At 46.2% G+C, this 20,264-nt stretch overlaps 1 protein-coding gene across 1 annotated transcript; it reads left to right on the top strand.

Moving 5' to 3' along the window:
• The first annotated feature begins 17,611 nt into the window (after positions 1-17,611).
• On the top strand, positions 17,612-18,538 carry LOC142740339 (olfactory receptor 52D1-like). Its single transcript, XM_075849888.1, has one exon. The coding sequence runs from the start codon at positions 17,612-17,614 to the stop codon at positions 18,536-18,538; it is 927 nt and encodes a 308-aa protein (XP_075706003.1).
• The last annotated feature ends 1,726 nt before the right edge of the window (positions 18,539-20,264 follow it).

Below are 20,264 nucleotides of genomic sequence, written 5' to 3'. Positions count from 1 at the left end.
GCGATGCCAAACGCGTACCTAGAGTCAGTGTAAATGTCGGCCGTCTTACCTTTTTTACAAGCCTCAGTGATCACCTCCAGCTCCGCTACTAATTAATTAACCCCACACACAAGACACACAATTATTTTTTCACAGTACTGCTGTTTAGAATGGGAGCATGCAATATAGATCTAAGCTTAATGCTATACTGTGGCCACTGGTCTCATCAATCCATGCAATATCTACTCAATGTATAAGCTTGTACCAGTCTGTATTTGATTTTTTTCAGACTTTTTTTCCGACACAAATGTTCACACTACACTGCCCCCGTTCTGACCCACTGCAATGTACCTGGCTGCTCTATATTTTTCACTCTCCCTATCAAAATCTACACCTGTATTCACATCTCTCTCACTAATTTACCTGTAATCACTTAATTTGCCATTTTAAACTACACCTAGTTTACTCAGTTAACTCCTGGTCAGCAATCCCTTGTTCATCTCTCCACAAACCATTCTGTTTATCACATGCATACAACAATCTTCCGGCATGCCAGACTTTTTAACAATTTTTTTACAGTTTGTTTTAAACCTTTTTGCATTCACATTCTTCCAACGTTCCACAAGATCCAACTCCCATCACTTTGAACAATCTTTACAATCACAGCCTCAGCTCCTTTTGCTCTTTCTACTATAACGATGTTGAGGACCAATGCCCCAAGGCTGTCCCACATATTTGTCTCACTTTCTCCTGACCCCATGGTCGGAGAGCGCAGGGTAATCTCCAGAAACAAACCGGCCTCATCTGTTGACAGATATCTCAGACTAGCTTATCTTATTGGTTTTCAGGCGAGGCTGTCTTACCAATATCAAAGTCGTTCCTCCAGACATTCTAGGCGTAGGGTCTCCTTTCCTCTGATCCCTCACTGTTTTGAACATCAAAAAGAGACTAAATGCTGCCAATCAACAAATCACAAGAGCAAATTCTTCATAATAATCGACATTCATGAACCTCCATTGTCCAAAGCAGGAGTTGGTCACATTCATTTCAAACGTCTACAAACCCCTCGCTGCCAGGGTGTAGCTGTGGTTCATACAGCCTGTGATGTATTTTGGTGATAATTTCTTTAGGGGCCCTGGGAGCGAGCCAATACCAATTCTCCTTTCACTGTAATTTGTGTAGGTAGTTATACTACTAAAACACAGATGACACTTGGGGTATGTGTCAGGGTCGTTCATTGAACACAGGTTGTTATTTTACAACAGTATTCAATCCGGACGGTCTGATGTTATACTACTACAGACTTACTTGGTTGTTATGCTAGAAAAAGTCTGTATGCTGGATTATCAAATGCATGCTAGAAATCAGTCTGTAATGATTCCTACCTTATGCCAGTCTGACAATGCATACAACTGACGGTTTTTAAGGACCCTTACACACAATATTACAAGCTGGCAGTGTGCTAGAAGGTTGTATGGTACATACAATCCACTTGACCATTACCATCCTGACACAATTTCTTTGGCTCTACACCACACAGGACTTCCCTGCAGCTCTGAGTTCTCCAGTATAAGGACTTAACCGTGGAACTCCTTATGGTACAACAGGATATTACCTACAGATATCCAACTTTTCTGTCACCTACGGACAGTCAGTACCTCACCCAACACTTGGCTATCTCAGAGCAAACAGGCAACAGGATAACATTTGATCCTTAACGATTTCACACAACAGCACACTACAAGAGATCAGCACAAGTTTTTTCCTTCCTGTTCAAGCTGCAATCCTTTAATTTAAAATCTTCACATGTAAATTACAACTACCAACTGTAATGGCAGGAAGGAGGTGAAGGGAAAGTGAGCCCTAATCTACCCACCGCCCTGTCCCTGCCTACTTGCAACGACCCGCCCTAGGCGACAGGGTACAACTGGGCGGCGGTCCCTACGCTGTCTAAGTGCACAGGAGAACAAACAGGGAACACGCAAGGGAAGGGGCAGTAGCCACGGAACGCCGCGAGGAAACGGAGCGGTGAATGAGTAGTCAGGACCAGGATGAAGTGGAGTATACCAAAGTGAGCACAGAGAAGGAAGCAAGCCAGGGGCAAAGCAAAGCAGGTTAAGCGGAACTGCAGCAAGGCAGAAGCACGGCAGAAGCAGGCTGGAGCAAGCAGCAGTGAGGCCAGGAATCCAGAAGAATTACAAGCACTGAGGAAGAGAACACGGCAGGTAATAAAGGACAGGGGGCGGAGCTAACTCCGACTGACCAGGCCGCGATAGGCTCTCCCACTCCTGAGCCTGCCACCCTGGTTGGTGGGAGATGGTGTCAGTCGAACAGGTCTGGCCTCAGGTGTGGATTGATTAATCCCAGGAGTATACCTAGACGTAGTACCTGGCAGATCCCTAACAGTACTCCCCCTTTTATGAGGGGCCACCGGACCCTTACTAAGAGGACCCGGTTTAGTAGGGAAGAGAAGGTGGAACCTCCTGATCAATACCCCAGCGTGAACATCACGGGCAGGTACCCAAGTCCTTTCCTCCGGCCCGTATCCTCTCCAATGGACCAGGTACTGGAGGGAGCCCTGGACCATCCTACTGTCCATAATCTTGGCCACCTCGAATTCCACCCCCTTAGGGGTGAGAACGGGAACAGGAGGTTTCCTCGAGGGTGACCAGGACGGGGAGCAGCATTTAAGGAGGGAGGCATGGAAGACGTCATGTATGCGAAAGGATGGGGGCAGCTCCAAACGGAAGGATACAGGGTTGAGGACTTCAATGATCTTATAAGGTCCAATAAATCGGGGAGAAAACTTCCTGGACAGGACCTTAAGGTGCAAGTTCCTGGACGACAACCAGACCAAATCCCCGACGACAAACCGGGGGTTAGCAGAACGTCTACTATCCGCCTGAATCTTTTGTGCGCTCTGGGACGCCTCTAGGTTCTTCTGAACCTGGGCCCAGACAGTGCACAGTTCCCGATGAACATCCTCTACCTCAGGATTATTGGAACGACCAGGGGAAATGGAGGAGAACCTTGGGTTAAACCCGAAATTACAGAAAAACGGGGAGACCCCTGACGAGTTACTGACCCAGTTATTCAGGGAAAATTCAGCAAGGGGAAGGAATGAGACCCAATCGAATTGACAGTCAGAGATGAAACACCTTAAATATTGTTCCAGGGATTGGTTAGTCCTTTCCGTTTGGCCATTAGTTTCGGGATGGAAGGCGGAGGAGAAGGACAGATCAATCTCAAACTTTTTACAAAAAGCTCTCCAAAATAAGGAAACAAATTGTACCCCTCTGTCAGAAACGATATTGACTGGGGCCCCATGGAGACGCAGGATGTGTTTCACAAACAAAGAAGCTAACGTCTTGGCGTTAGGTAGCTTCTTAAGGGGCACAAAGTGGCACATCTTGCTGAAGCGGTCTACTACCACCCACACCACCGACTTGCCCTGAGATGGAGGCAAATCGGTGATAAAATCCATGGAGATATGGGTCCAAGGTCTCTGGGGAATGGGCAAGGAACGTAGTAGGCCCGCAGGTCGGGACCTAGGGGTTTTGGACCTAGCGCAAACCTCACAAGCGGCGACGTAAGCCCTAACGTCTTTAGGCAACCCAGGCCACCAATAGTTTCTGGTAATGAGGTGTTTGGTGCCCAAGATGCCAGGATGACCAGATAGAGCAGAGTCATGGTTTTCCCTGAGTACCCTTAGCCGGTATTGCAGGGGAACAAACAGTTTGTCCACAGGGACGTTCCCGGGAGCTGCACCCTTATCAGCCGCGATATCAGAAGCTAAATCAGAATCCGTGGCAGAAACGATTATACCAGGGGGTAAAATACAAGCAGGATCCTTCTCGGAAGGAGGATTGGCCATGAAACTACGTGACAGAGCATCAGCCTTAATATTCTTGGACCCAGCCCTATAGGTAACCAAGAAATTAAATCTGGTAAAGAATAGTGCCCACCGAGCTTGTCTAGGATTAAGCCTCCGGGCTAATTCTAGGAAAACCAGATTCTTGTGATCCGTAAGGACCGTTACCTGGTGTCTGGCCCCCTCCAGGAAGTGCCGCCACTCTTCAAAAGCCCATTTAATGGCTAGAAGTTCGCGGTTGCCAATATCATAGTTACTCTCCGTGGGCGAAAACTTCCTAGAGAAGTAAGCACAGGGGCGGAGATGGGTGAGGGAGCTGGTACCCTGGGACAAGACGGCCCCCACTCCCACCTCGGATGCGTCAACCTTCACAATAAATGGCTCCTCTTGGTTGGGTTGAATCAGCACGGGGGCCGAGATAAAGCACTTCTTGAGGGTCTCAAAGGCCTGGACGGCCTCAGGGGGCCAATGGAGGACATCAGCACCCTTGCGAGTAAGGTCCGTAAGAGGCTTAGCGACGACCGAGAAGTTGGCAATAAATCTCCTGTAATAGTTGGCGAACGCTAAAAAACACTGTAACGCCTTAAGGGAGGCAGGTTGGACCCATTCCGCCACAGCCTGAACCTTGGCAGGGTCCATGCGGAATTCATGAGGAGTGAGGATTTGCCCTAAAAATGGTATCTCCTGTACCCCAAAGACACATTTTTCAGTCTTAGCAAACAGATTATTCTCCCGAAGGTCCTGGAGCACCTTCCTGACATGCTCCACGTGGGAGGACCAGTCCTTGGAAAACACCAGTATGTCATCAAGGTACACAACAAGAAAATTACCCAGGTAATCTCTCAGGATTTCATTAATAAAATTCTGGAAGACAGCAGGGGCATTACACAACCCAAAGGGCATGACCAGGTATTCGAAATGACCCTCGGGTGTGTTGAACGCAGTTTTCCACTCATCCCCCTCTTTGATGCGGATAAGGTTATATGCCCCCCGTAGATCGAACTTAGAAAACCATTGGGCTCCCTGAACCTGATTAAAAAGATCCGGAATCAAAGGAAGTGGGTACTGGTTCCTTACGGTGACCTTATTCAGGTTACGATAATCAATGCACGGCCTAAGACCACCATCCTTCTTCCCCACGAAGAAGAAGCCAGCACCTACAGGAGAAGTCGAGGGGCGAATGAAACCCTTGGCCAGGCATTCTTGGATATACACCCTCATAGCTTCACGTTCAGGACATGAAAGATTAAATATCCTACCCTTAGGAAGCTTGGCACCAGGCACCAAATCGATGGCGCAATCGTAATCTCTATGGGGGGGCAACACCTCGGAGGCCTCCTTAGAAAACACATCGGCGAAGTCCTGAACAAACTCAGGAAGCGTGTTTACCTCCTCCCGGGGAGAAATAGAGTTAACAGAAAGACATGACATAAGACATTCATTACCCCATTTGGTAAGCTCCCCAGTATTCCAATCAAATGTGGGATTATGCAACTGCAACCAGGGAAGACCTAATACCAGATCAGACGATAATCCCTGCATCACCAGTACAGAGCACTGCTCCAAATGCATGGAGCCAACCAGGAGTTCAAAAACAGGAGTATGCTGAGTAAAATAACCATTAGCAAGGGGAGTTGAGTCGATACCTACTACAGGGATAGGATAAGGTAAATCAATAAAAGGCATTTTTAGAGACATAGCAAATTCCACAGACATGATATTAGCAGATGAGCCAGAATCCACGAAAGCACTGCCCGTGGCAGACTGGCCAGCAAACGAGACCTGAAAGGGAAGCAAAATTTTATTGAGTTTCACATTAACGGGAAATACCTGTGCGCCCAAGTGACCTCCCCGATGATCACTTAGGCGCGGAAGTTTTCCGGCTTCTTATTCTTGCGCCTGGGACAGGTGTTCAGTAGATGCTTGTCGTCCCCACAGTAGAAGCAGAGACCATTCATTCTGGGAAACTCCCTACGTTGTCGAGGGGACATGGAGGCCCCGAGTTGCATAGGTACCTCCGAGTCCTCCGTGGAGGGGCGAGGAGACGGGACCTCGGTGGGGATCGCAGAAAAGTCAGAGGGGAGCACATTGAAGCGTTCAAGCTGACGTTCCCTGAGATGTCGGTCAAGTCGTACTGCTAGGGCCATAACCTGGTCAAGGGAGTCAGAAGAGGGGTAGCTAACCAGCAGATCCTTCAGGGCATCAGATAATCCTAACCTAAACTGGCACCTTAGGGCCGGATCGTTCCACCGAGAAGCTACGCACCACTTTCTAAAATCAGAACAGTATTCCTCAACCGGTCTCCTACCCTGACGTAAGGTCACCAGCTGACTCTCGGCTAAAGCAGTCCTGTCAGTCTCGTCGTAAATGAGTCCGAGGGCAGAGAAAAAACGATCAACAGAGGAAAGTTCAGGGGCGTCAGGAGCCAAGGAGTAGGCCCACTCTTGGGGCCCTTCCTGGAGTCGGGATATGATGATACCCACCCGCTGGTTCTCGGAACCTGAGGAGTGGGGTTTTAGGCGTAAATACAGTCTGCAACTCTCCCGGAGGGAGAGAAACGTCTTACGGTCCCCTGAGAACCGGTCAGGTAACTTGAGGTCGGGTTCTAGAGGTGAGGTGAGGGGTACTACTAAGGCAGCGTCACCCTGGTTGACCCTCTGGGCCAGGGCCTGGACCTGTAGGGAGAGGCCCTGCATCTGCTGGGTCAGGGTCTCAAGGGGGTCCATGATAGCGTCAGCGTAGGAGAAATGGTAGACTAGGTATGGGCTTGTAATTATGTAATGGCAGGAAGGAGGTGAAGGGAAAGTGAGCCCTAATCTACCCACCGCCCTGTCCCTGCCTACTTGCAACGACCCGCCCTAGGCGACGGGTACAACTGGGCTGCGGTCCCTACGCTGTCTAAGTGCACGGGAGAACAAACAGGGAACACGCAAGGGAAGGGGCAGTAGCCACGGAACGCCGCGAGGAAACGGAGCGGTGAATGAGTAGTCAGGACCAGGATGAAGTGGAGTATACCAAAGTGAGCACAGAGAAGGAAGCAAGCCAGGGGCCAAGCGAAGCAGGATAAGCAGAACTGAAGCAAGGCAGAAGCACGGCAGAAGCAGGCTGGAGCAAGCAGCAGAGAGGCCAGGAATCCAGAAAAATTACAAGCACTGAGGAAGAGAACACGGCAGGTAATAAAGGACAGGGGGCGGAGCTAACTCCGACTGACCAGGCCGCGATAGGCTCTCCCACTCCTGAGCCTGTCACCCTGGTTGGTGGGAGATGGTGTCAGTCGAACAGGTCTGGCCTCAGGTGTGGATTGATTAATCCCAGGAGTATACCTAGACGTAGTACCTGGCAGATCCCTAACACCAACCATCTGTTACGTCACTGCATCACAAAGGGGGGGGGGGGTCATCACTACTCAAAACTTGTTTTGGTAATTATAATCTTAACAATTTCATTGCCGATAAAAAAAGATATCCTCTCATGTTTTTTATAGCAACAATTCAAGATTTACACATCTTCAACAACAACTCAAGATAATGTACGTACCCGCAATCATTCATCACACTTAGTACATCACACTTAGTATAGTGCCACCCTGCTCCCCCCTTGTATATAGTGCCACCTGCTCGCCCTTGTATATAGTGCCACCCTGCTCCCCCTGTATATATTGCCACCCTTCTACCCCCTTGAATATAGTGCCACCCTGCTCCCCCTTGTATATAGATAACCCTGCTCTCCCCCCTTTTATATAGCTGCACATGAAGAGGTAAAATCTTAGCCACACTCACAAAAGAAAACTGAAGCATATCTTGGATAGATTGCATGCCATTTTTGAGACCAGAACTGTATCAGAGCTAAAAAAAAAATTATCTTTTTTGGCAAAAGACAACAGCCTGGTGAGACCCTCAGAGACTTTGCTTTATCATTACAGGAGGCCATGAGGGCCATCATTCAAGTGGACTCCTGTGAAGCAGGGGGAGCTGACAAGACCCTGCATGAGCAATTTATTTAGAGATCGCATACAGGGACACTGAGAAGCCAGTTGAAGATAACATCCTGATAGCTCATTCCTAGACTTCAAAGAGCTAGCCATCAAGATTCTGGGGGTGGAAGCTAAGCCAGATCTTTGTATTCTGTGTCAATAGGGAAGAAAATGCTTGCTACTCAAGGAGCTCAAGTCCAAGTTCCAGATGCTGTGGATGACCTAAAAGATCAGGTAGCTGTTCTGACTAAGAGCCCGGATTAGATGCGCCAGAAGCTGGAACACCTGGAGGAATGTACCTAGTCACAAAATGAGTTGTCACAACCAAGAGGTCGTCTTAATGAAAGCCCCAGCAGGGGATATTACCAGAACCCTAGAAGATTGTCCACAGACCAGTTGAATGACCACAAAAGACTAATCTGCGGATACTGCCACAAATGTGGATATGTGGAACAACAGTGCTAGAAGTTAAAAGAGTATCCCCCGTGGCAGAGGACCATCCCTAGGGTGGAAGAAAAATAGGTCTAGAGGATGCAAAGCGGCTGTCCAGGTATGTTGGGCCCCGTCCAGAAGTCATTATCCGCATTAATGGGATTTCCCTTACTGCATTGCTGGACACGGGTTCACAAGTTACCACCATCCAGAAATCCATCTTTTAGCAATACTGAGACAGCAACTTATTTATGCAGCCTTCAGAAGCCTGGCTAGACATTCTGGCTAGCGATGGCCAACCAGCGCCCCAACAAGGTTACTGGGAACCTACCATACAAGTGGGGGAATCCAAACAATCAAGACAAGGTGTCATTGTGATGAAAGTTCATGATGAAGACATCCCTCTTGTAGTTCTCGGGATGATCATCTTGAGGAATTGTTATGGGGAGATGATGGAAGCCCTGCGCAGATCCTTGCCAACAGCTTCACACACCGCTAAAAATGTGATCATTCGTGTGCTGTGTGCGCAATCACGATTCACCAACACCAGAAGAGAGAGATGCCGTGGTCGCATCAGAGATGCCTGACCAGTGATCCTGCAACCCGGTACCGAAATGCTGCTGTGGTACTGGGCTCAACAAGGTATCCAAGGCCAAGACTATCAGGCCCTGGTAGAACCTATCCTGCTGGAAGAGCATCTCATGGTGATGGCTCCAAGAAGTCTAATGACTGTCTGGCAAGGAAAGTTTCCTATCCATCTCCTAAATCTGAGTACTTCAAAGTAGAATTAAAGTAAACTGTTTCAGGAAACCTTACAAGTCACTGTGGACGTTCAAACAGTTGCTGCACGGCAGTTCAGCTATGCTTTGGTGGGACGCAACACATATGGGCGATGTGACCACACCTACTGCCCAGATTACAGGAGTCCTTGCTGTTGCCCAAGAGCACCATCATGCTTTTAGTAAACATTCCTTGTATTATGGGAAAGCTTGCAACATCGAGCATACCATCACAACTGGTTCTCACAATACAATCAAGGATACCACCAGCCATGTATCCGCCTGTCAAGAAAATGATACAGGAGATTAAAGATCCCCAAGTTATCCGAGAAAGTCACAGTCCGTGGGCTATACCTATAGTGCTAGCTAAGAAAAAGGACAGTGGCTTAAGGTTCTGCATGGACTATAGGAAAATCAACACTATTACCCTCAAAGATGCCTACCCTCTGCCACGCATGGAAGAGTGCTTAACAGCATTGGGATCAGCAGCGTATTTCTCCACCCTGGATTTGACGAGTAGTTACTGGCAGGTACCTATGGCTGAAGAAGACCGGGAAAAGACAGAATTTACCACTCCCATGGGCCTATTTGAATTTAACTGTATGCCTTATTGACTGCATAATGCCTGTGGAACCTTTCTAGAGGCCGATGAAGTGTTGTCTGAGCCACAGGAATTTTGAGACTGTACTGCTGTACTTGGATGACATCATCATATATTCCAATATTCCAAGTCATACGAAGACCACCTACAAAATCTGGCTGAGGTCTTCCAGGTTCTTATCAAGCATGGACTTAAGGATGGACTCTAAGACTACAGAGTCTTGTACGTACTGCAGTTCTCTCACCGTGCCGCGTCTGGAACTATTACAAAGCAGCATACACGATGTCTCTTGCATGACCAGCTCATTAAGCCAAGGGAAAACAAGGGACACTTGTCTATCTTATCTATATTACATTGAGAGCACACAAGCAGCCTTCAGTATACAAGTGCATAGGACATTACATCTCAAACAGGCATAATGGGTTCTCCATGTAGTTATACGTTCTCTGCCTTATTGATTTTATGCCATCTTCTATATGTGATACAGCTATTATACCAAACATCCATTGTACAATGTTTTCTCTGTTACAATGTTTTCTCTGTTACAATGTTTTCTTTCCTTAAATACTGGGATCAGATATATAAAGCATCAACAAAACCTTACAGCAATATATGTTTCCTTCTTTTTGAATACACGTAGCATGGTATCTTAAGAGAGATATTCCGGATTATTAAGTTGTGCCGATTTTTTATAGGATCTCCATGGGATAGTCTTCCCTATACCATACATTTTGCCCTGTATTTGGATATTGTGCCCAGGATTAGGATGTCATCCAGCTACATGCACATACTCATATCTATGTATTTTACTAAATTATATGTATATCATGTAAATCTTTACAATTCAGGAACCCTGTATGTGTTTTGCCTAAGACCCTGTTCTTGTTTTAATTTCATGTTTTTCTTTCATTATTTAATTTAATGTCTTTATATTTTATTTCTCTTTTATGTCATGGTAGATGTTACACTTATTGTTTACGTATTTATATGATGCTAATATACTTACGTGTATTATTCTGTACACCAATAGTGCCTGACGAAGGTCTCCTGACCGAAACACTGCACATACTAAGCCGCTGGCATCGAATACAATAAATCTAAAGAATTTAAAACCTACAGTTTGTGTGCCGAATACTTCTTCAAGCATGGACTCAAGGTTAAGCCTTCCAAGTGCCATTTGCGCAAATCCCAATCAGCTGTTCAACCAGAGGAGCCTACGCAAATAGACCATCTTAAGTTGTCTGTCCAGGAAAAACAGCGCAGACACACTTCGGAACTCTGTCTGTATTGCGGCCTCGGAGGCCATTTTGTGCGTCTATGTCCCTAAAAGCCTAAAAAGCCCCCGAGCCTAGGATTGGTTGGAGAAGCAACCCTAGGACTAAATAATAAACTCTCTGAAATTGTCCATTCCCGTGACCATAGTGTCTGGTAGAAAGACGCACCAGGTCTCTGCCTACCTGGACTCCGGGTTCGCGGAAAACTTCATCCAACAGGACTTAGTGGATCAGCTCCAGTTGCTGGCGGTTCCCTTGGAGACACCCCTGGTTGTTGCCTCGGAGAATGGACTTCCTCTGCCTGACCCCATCGTGTCCGAGACCAAGCCACTGAAGCTCCAAGTGGGAGCGCTTCATACCGAGCAGATTACCTTTCTTATTTTGCCCAAAGCCATCAATCCGGTGTTGCTGGGCCTGCCCTGGCTCCGGCTCCATGCTCCGGCCCTGGACTGGAATTCCGGAGAAGTTCTCCAATAGGGCTCCAAATGTCTCAACCGCTGCCTGATACAGGTTCGTCCTGTTCTACCTCCTATGTCTCAGTCGTTGACAGGACTACCTACTCATTTTTTCACAGTTTGCGTGCGTCTTTGGCAAGAAGGATACTGAAATGCTTCCCCTACACTGGGCGTACGACTGCCCGATTGAACTGGTTCCTGATGCCTCACCTCCCCGTTGTTGTGTATACCCCTCTCCTTGCCAGAGACTCAGTGCATGTCAGCCTATATCAAGGAGAATCTGGAGAAGGATTTCATACGAAAATCCTCCTCCCCGGCCGGTGCTGGGTTCTTCTTTGTAAAGAAAACAGATGGATCTCTTCGACCCAGCATTGACTACCGTGGCCTCAACCAGATCATGGTCAAAAAAAGATATATTTTGCCGCTGATCTCGGAATTATTTGATCGCATACGAGGAGCCGAGATCTCTCTAAACTAGACTTGAAAACGAAACAATATTGCATGGGTCCTACAACCCAATCCAAATTGGTCAAGGTGATGAGTGGAAGATTGCATTTAACACTCGCAATGGGCACTATGAATACCTAGTGATGCCCTTCGGCCTTTGTAACGCTCCTGCGGTCTTCCAAGAATTTGACAATGATAGCTTCCGTGATCTCTTCTATGTCTGCATTGTAGTTTATCTTGATGACATTTTGATTTTCTCCCGAGATCCGATGACACATCGGAGACATGTCCGTCAAGTCCTGCTGCGATTAAGGGAGAATCGCCTTTATGCCAAGTTGAAGAAGTGTACTTTGGAAAAAAATTATTTGCCTTTCCTGGGCTATATCATCTCAAATCAGGATCCTGAGAAAGTAAAGTCCGTCCTGGAGTGGCCACGTCCTCAGGGCCTGCGGGCCATACAACATTTTTGGGATTCGCTAACTTCTACTGGCAATTTATCCCAAACTTCTCTTCACTGACGGCCCCCATCACAACCCTTACCAAGAAAGGTATGAACGCCAAAATGTGTACTCCAGAGGCATCATTCAATAGCCTTAAAAATACCTCCACTTCAGCCTCGATCCTCCATCACCCTGATGGGTCTCGGCAGTTCTCGTTGGAGGTGGACGCTTCTTCTGTTGATGCAGGTGCACTTCTGTTCCAGTGAGGTTCCAAAGGACAGGCAGTAGTATGTGGCTATTACTTGAGGCTTTTTCCCCTGCAGAGAGCAACTACATTATTGGGGATCGGGTGCTACTGGCCATCAAATTGGCTCTGAAGGAGTGGAGACATCTGCTCGAGGGCGCAGCCCATCCCATCCTGATATACACCGACCACAGGAAACTCATATATTTCCAGTCGGCTCAACAGCTAAACCCCCATCAAGCTAGGTGGTGGCTGTTCCTCACCTGTTTTCAATTTTGGTTCCAGTACCGTCCCGCTGTCAAAAATGTGAGGGCCGATGGCCTGTCCAGGTAATTTGAAACGGAAGATACTGTGGAGTCCCCTCAAAGTATCAATGACGCGTCCTGCATTGTCACTGACAATCCTTTGCAAGTTAGAGACATCCCTCCATGGAGGACTTTTGTTCGGGTGGCAGACAGGAGAAGAATTCTCCGCTAGGGACACAGCTCCAAACACGCTGGCACGCTGGTGTTCGCAAGACTCGAGACTCAAAGATATTGTAGACTTTGTCTCTTCCTGTACTGTGTGTGCTTCAAACAAGGTTGCTCACTCCAAACCTGCCGGTCTGCTCCAACCTCTGCCTGTACCCAATTAGCAGCACATTGTGATGGACTTTGTCACAGACCATCCCCCCTCAACAGGATGCGATAAAGTCTGGGTGGTGGTAGACTGGTTTTCGAAGTTGGCACATTTTATCCCACTGACCGGCCTACCTTCTTCTTCTCGACTGGCAAACCTCTTTATTCAGCACATCGTCCACTTGCATGGCTAGCCCCTTCACATAGTGTCCGATCGGGGGGTTCAATTCACTTCAAAATTCTGGAGAGCCCTCTGTAAACTCCTGGATGTGAGATTTGACTATTCCTCAGCCTATCATCCCCATTCCAATGGTCAAGCAAAGGGATTAACTAGATCATGGAGAATTATCCCTGCCACTTCATCTCCTTGCAGCATGATAACTGGGAACAGTTTCTTCTATGAGCCGAATTCTTGTACAACAACCACACAAGTGAGTCCACCACTTCCACACCATTCTACATTGTGTACGGTCAACATCCTAGAATCCCTCTTCCTGTGTCGACTACATCTCAGGTACCCGCAGCTGATTCTGCATTTGGGGACTTTCTGCAAATCTGGCAACAGACCTGGTCCTCTATTCTGCTGCCAGTCGATCGAATGAAGGGAAAGGCGGATACAAGAAGAAGAGAGCCACCCCAATATATTCTGGGAACCAAACTCTGGCTGTCCTCTAGGAATATCCTTCTGAAGGTGCCTTCATACAAATTTGCTCCCAGGTTCCTCTGACCTTTTGAGATCCTGCAAAAGATTAATTCTGTCTCATATAAGCTTCGGCTACCTGCTACCCTCAATATCCCTAACTCCTTTCATGTGTCCCTCCTGAAACCTGAGGTGCTGAACCGCTACAGTAAAACTCCTAGTCCTGTGGTTGCTCCAAGCGGTTCTTCCAATGTGTTTGAAGTAAAGGAGATCCTGGACTGCAAGAGGTTAGGAGGAAGGACTTTCTATTTAGTGGATTGAAGAGAGTTTGGTCTTGAGGAGAGGTCCTGGGAGCCAGAAAAAAATATTAATGTCCCTACCCTCATGAAGAAATTTCTCTCCTCCTCTGGACCCAAGAAAAATGGGGCTTAAGGGGGGGGGGTACTGCAATGGCAACGGTCGCAGACCGCAGACCCATTTCAGCCTGCCAATGTCTTCCTCTCCGGAGATGCCAGCACATACGGCCGTCCTGTCCTGCAGTGACTACTAGGGAGCGCACGCGTGCTCAATCCCAGCTTTAAAGGGCCAGCGCACGCACATGTTAAGAATGAACTAATTACTCCCAGATCCCTGGACTATAAAAATGGCCCCGCCCTTTCACTCCTTGCCTGAGCATTGTTTGTATTCTTCTGTTAGTCTTGCAAATGGTCCCTTAGTCGTATCCTGTTCCCAGTGTTCCCATGCCCTGCTACCTGCATCCCGTTCTGTATTTGTTCCTGTGCTCTCTATAGTGTTGGAGTCATGTTGTGCTGTTTACCACATCTGCTGTGTTACACCACATCTGGTGTTATCTGCCACGCTTTGCATCATATGCCGTCAAGATCCCATCTGTGCCTAAGTTGCTGTCACTTTCTGGACTATTACAGGTACCCTCGTGCTGGACTTTGTATATACTTGGTACACTGTTGTTTGGCCAGCTGCTATCCTGCTATGGCTGTGTGGCCCAGTGGGTCCACATACCCACAGATTGTGACACTATCTCATGTTTGGGCGACAAGGCAAACTACCTTCCAACATGGCCCTAGATGTGTCTGTACCAGATGACGTCAATCCTCTACCTAAGACTGATTTATGGGTGAGTGACCACCAGAGTCGCCTGGCTGAAGCCTATTGTAGAAGCCCACAAGAAGTAGCAGATGCTGTAGTGACCGGGGGGTAGGGAAACGGACAAGTGAGCCCTAATCTACCCGCCACTCTGTCTATACAGCTCCCCTGTAGATAACACCATACAGCCCCCCTGTAGAGAACGCCATACAGCCCCCCCTGTAGATAACACCATACAGCCCCCTCTGTAGAGAACGCCATACAGCCCCCCTGTAGATAACGCCATACAGTCCCCTCTGTAGATAACGCCATACATCCCCCTGTAGAGAACGCTATACAGCCCCCTGTAGATAACAACATACAGCCCCCACTGTAGAGAACGCCATACAGAGTCCCCCCTGTAGATAACGCCATACAGTCCCCCCTGTAGATAACGCCATACAGCCCCCTTTGTAGATAACGCCATACAGACCCCTCTGTAGATATCTACAAAGGGGGCTGTATGGCGTTATCCACAGAGGGGACTGTATGGCGTTATCTACAGAGGGGGCTGTATGGCGTTATCTACAGGGGGATGTATGGCGTTATCTACAGGGGGGGCTGTATGGCGTTCCCTACAGGGGGGGGCTGTATGGCGTTATCTACAGGGGGACTGTGTGGCGTTATCTACAGGGGGGACTGTATGGCGTTATCTACAGGGGGGACTCTGTATGATGTTATCTACAGAGGGGGCTGTATGGCGTTATCTACAGGGGGGCTGTATGGCGTTATCTACAGGGGGATGTATGGCGTTATCTACAGGGGGGCTGTATGGCGTTCCCTACAGGGGGGGGGGGCTGTATGGCGTTATCTACAGGGGGGACTGTGTGGCGTTATCTACAGGGGGGACTGTATGGCGTTATCTACAGGGGGGACTCTGTATGATGTTATCTACAGAGGGGGCTGTATGACATTATCTACAGGGGGGACTGTGTGGCGTTATCTACAGGGGGGACTGTATGGCGTTATCTACAGGGGGGACTCTGTATGATGTTATCTACAGAGGGGGCTGTATGACATTATCTACAGGGGGGACTGTATGGCGTTATCTACAGGGGGGCTGTATGGCGTTATCTACAGGGGGGCTGCATGGCGTTATCTACAGGGGGGCTGTATGGCGTTATCTACAGGAGGATGTATGGCGCTAAATGCATTATATATATTAGGTAATTAATAAACAAGAATTTGGACCTACTAATGATATGATTTACAATACATGAAAGCTCCTACTATGGTCATGTCATCAGCAGCTCTGGTCTCATTATACTTATTCTTACACTAGAGCTACAATATAAGCTGACAATCTATAATAACTATTCAACCCCCTGAGGACCCGAATCCACAGTGACAGAAAGAAGCGCCAGTACTCATCATAGAAAATATAAAAGACAGAGGCCACAGACGCTGCTGGAACAGAGGGAACCAGTGAGGTCTGTGCTATATTCTCCCAGTAAGTCTCATCATCTGCTGTGTAGAACTGGAGGAACAGCCGTATTAATGCTGATCGATAGTCAATTTACACACATATTAAATATGGGAGGGGGTGATGTTATTAAGCGGTATACATATATGTGTGGTCAATACAAAGGACTGGCGTAAGGACCATGGGACATCATTTATGGGTGGAGGAAAGAATATTCACACATCAAAGGATTCTTTACAGTAAGAGCAGAGAATTCTCTATCACTAAGTATTCATGGGAAAAACAAAGATGTCTAGACTGATATCTTATGATTAATGATAGTGAGAGTTATCGGGAGGAGGATGTTAAAGAGCCATAACTTTGTTATATTTCCGTCTACATGGCTTTATGATGACTGGTGTATTTCACAACAAGGTGTATTTTTTAATAGCAACATACTAGTATAATGTCTGGCTGTATGAGGGCTTATTTTTTTGCCGGATGAGATCTATCTTTTACTCCTACTATATAATGTACTGAAAAACGTTTTAATTTTTTTATGGGTGGATTGGAAAAAAAACAGCAATTCTGCCATTGTTTTTATTTTTTGCTTTCATCTTCTTTCTTTGTGTTCACCGGGCAGCAGAAATAATATTATAAGTTAATAGTTTGCTTTATTATTTACGCAGCTTCACCAATTATGTGTAATTATTTATTATTCGCAATATTTTGAATAAAACATTTTTTTATTTTAATGTTTTTTCTTTATTGTTGAAAACTTTATGAAACATATTTTATTTTGTCATACAAGGAGACTCGAACATGTGATTTTTCGATCACTTGCACAATACACTGTCATACTTATGATTTTTGTTCTCCTATTAAGCCAGGCCAGAGGTCAAACATGGCAGACCTGGGGCCATTATTAGGCCCCCGGCGCCCATGAAAACTCATCTGCATGACGCAATAAATTCACAACGTGCCGGAGGGAACCCCAAGTGGCCACAAAGAGCAGTCTTACTATACATAGGAATCCTCCACGTTCCTAATCTTATATAGATAATATAAGTGTGGAGTCCTAGTCTGTGGCAGTTTGGGGACGCTAGTTTAGCCCAAGGGCCAAAGCATTTCTTAATTGTGTCTGGTGCTTTATAAAAGAAAGGGTTTTATCAGAACATTGATCTGTGTGTCCCCGATGTGTGTGGCACTAATTACCAATATATAAATTCCGCAAATCACTAACAATTGTTCCTGTATTGTGCTGTAACCGTGCTAACATAGCGCCATATTTTTATATTGTTTCAGACCCTATTAATGGAAAATACCACAATCTCTCCTCACATGTTGACGCTCAATTTTGGGGAATTAACTCTAGAAAAATATCTCTACTTCGTCATTGTTATTATCGGCTATGCGCTGATTGTTGTTTGCAATGGTGCGGTGATTGTTACAGTGTGGCAGCACAAGAGACTTCAGGAGCCCATGTACATCTTCATATCTGTGCTCTGTATGAATGGACTCTATGGCAGCAGCGCCTTCTTTCCCAGTCTTCTCATAAACCTGCTTCAGAAGAATCCCTCTATTTCCTATCGAGCCTGCTTGACTCAGGTATTTTGCCTCCACACCTATGGATCATTTGAGATGACAATTTTGGCCTCCATGTCCTACGACCGCTATGTGAGCATTTGTAACCCTCTGAGATACAACACGATAATGACCTCGTCCACAGTCGGCAAGATTCTCTTCGGAGCCTGGTTATATCCTGTTACATTGATTGGCGTCCTTGTTATACTGACCGCTAGACTTCCATTATGTCGCACCCACATCCTGAAGATCTACTGCGACAACTGGTCGGTGGTGAGTCTCTCATGTACTGACACAACCGTCAACAATATCTATGGACTCTTCATCACTGCAGCTCTGCTTGGATTGATGTCCTTGATGATCTTTTATTCTTATTTCGAGATAGGTAAAATCTGCATGAAATCTAAGAACATTACGGAGAAAGCCCTCCAGACGTGCACGCCTCATCTCATCACCATTACAAACTTCCTAATTGACACATTCTTCGAGATCCTTCTGCATCGCTTTGCTCCCACGAAGTTACCATATGAGCTTAGAGTGATTATGTCGCTGCAGTTTCTGGTAGTTCCACCGATTCTGAATCCATTTATTTATGGTTTAAAGATGAAGGAGATAAAATCTAAACTAAGGGAACTTTTTTCTATAAAACAAAGATAAAATTAAACACAGTCATTATTAATTCAGTACAGTAAATTATTTATTTATCTTGTACTAATACAGAGTTACATCCTGTATTATACTCCAGAGCTGCACTCGCTATTCTGCTGGTGGAGTCACTGTGTCCATACATTACATTACTTATCCTGTACTGATCCTGAGTTACATCCTGTATTATACTCCAGAGCTGCACTCACTATTCTGCTGGTGGTCACTGTGTACATACATTACATTACTTATCCTATACTGATCCTGAGTTACATCCCGTATTATACTCCAGAGCTGCACTCACTATTCTGCTGGTGCAGTCACTGTGTACATACATTACATATCCTGTACTGATCCTGAGTTACATCCTGTATTATACTCCAGAGCTGCACTCACTATTCTGCTGGTGGAGTCACTGTGTACATACATTACATTACTTATCCTGTACTGATCCTGAGTTATATCCTGTATTATACTCCAGAGCTGCACTCACTATTCTGCTGGTGGAGTCACTGTGTACATACATTACATTACTTATACTGTACTGATCCTGAGTTACATCCTGTATTATACTCCAGAGCTGCACTCACTATTCTGCAGGTGGAGTCACTGTGTACATATATTACATTACTTATCCTGTATTGATCATGAGTTACATCCTGTATTATACTCCAGAGCTGCACTCAATATTCTGCTGGTGGAGTCACTGTGTACATATATTACATTACTTATCCTGTATTGATCATGAGTTACATCCTGTATTATACTCCAGAGCTGCACTCAATATTCTGCTGGTGGAGTCACTGTGTACATATATTACATTACTTATCCTTTACTGATCCTGAGTTACATCCTGTATTATACTCCAGAGCTGCACTCACTATTCTGCTGGTGGAGTCACTGTGCACATACATTACATTACTTATCCTGTACTGATCCTGAGTTACATCCTGTATTATACTCCAGAGCTGCACTCACTATTCTGCTGGTGGAGTCACTGTGTACATACATTACTTATCCTGTACTGATCATGAGTTATATCCTGTATTATACTCCAGAGCTGCACTCACTATTCTGCTGGTGGAGTCACTGTGTACATGCATTACATTACTTATCCTGTACTGATCCTGAGTTACATCCTGTATTATACTCCAGAGCTGCACTCACTACTCTGCTGGTGGAGTCACTATGTACATGCATTACATTACTTTGTAACCCACGGTTTCCCCTGTGGTGGAGTCTTCAGTCACTGCACAGACTCCTCCTTCCGATGTAAATATCATATCTCGAACATATCGGTCCTGAACAGCTGTCAGTCTCAGACCTCTCAGGTTCTCTTCTTAAGTTTTCACCAGTCCTTTCATACAGAATCTTGATAGTCATCATGGGATGTTTCCAAGTCATCTTATACATCCTCACTTTGAATCTCTTGGTACATTGCTTTAGTAATTGAAGTGTCAATGAGTCTCTGAATTAGTCCCCTTATGCAAGGAATGCAACAACATCCACAAACCGTTAGTATACTGGCCACATTGGCAATAGTCATAAGTACCGAGGTAACCAGACCTGTACATTTCCCAAACCATCCTTCAATCCATGACATGAAGGGGTCACTGAAGCCATAATTTTTACATTTTCCCTCTTTTGTGGTTGGTTTGTATGTTTTATTGTATAATTTTATTATACATTGAAGTCCCTCCGAATCTTCCTCATTACTGTAATGACGGGGTAGGGAGAC

Source organism: Rhinoderma darwinii, chromosome 2, assembly GCF_050947455.1.
Source record: "Rhinoderma darwinii isolate aRhiDar2 chromosome 2, aRhiDar2.hap1, whole genome shotgun sequence".
Taxonomy (NCBI): domain Eukaryota; kingdom Metazoa; phylum Chordata; class Amphibia; order Anura; family Rhinodermatidae; genus Rhinoderma; species Rhinoderma darwinii.
This window is presented reverse-complemented; position numbering and strand designations above follow the sequence as displayed.

Excerpts from the sequence above, each read along its gene's own strand:
- LOC142740339 (XM_075849888.1), top strand. The coding sequence starts at position 17,612 with ATGGAAAATACCACAATCTCTCCTCACATGTTGACGCTCAATTTTGGG.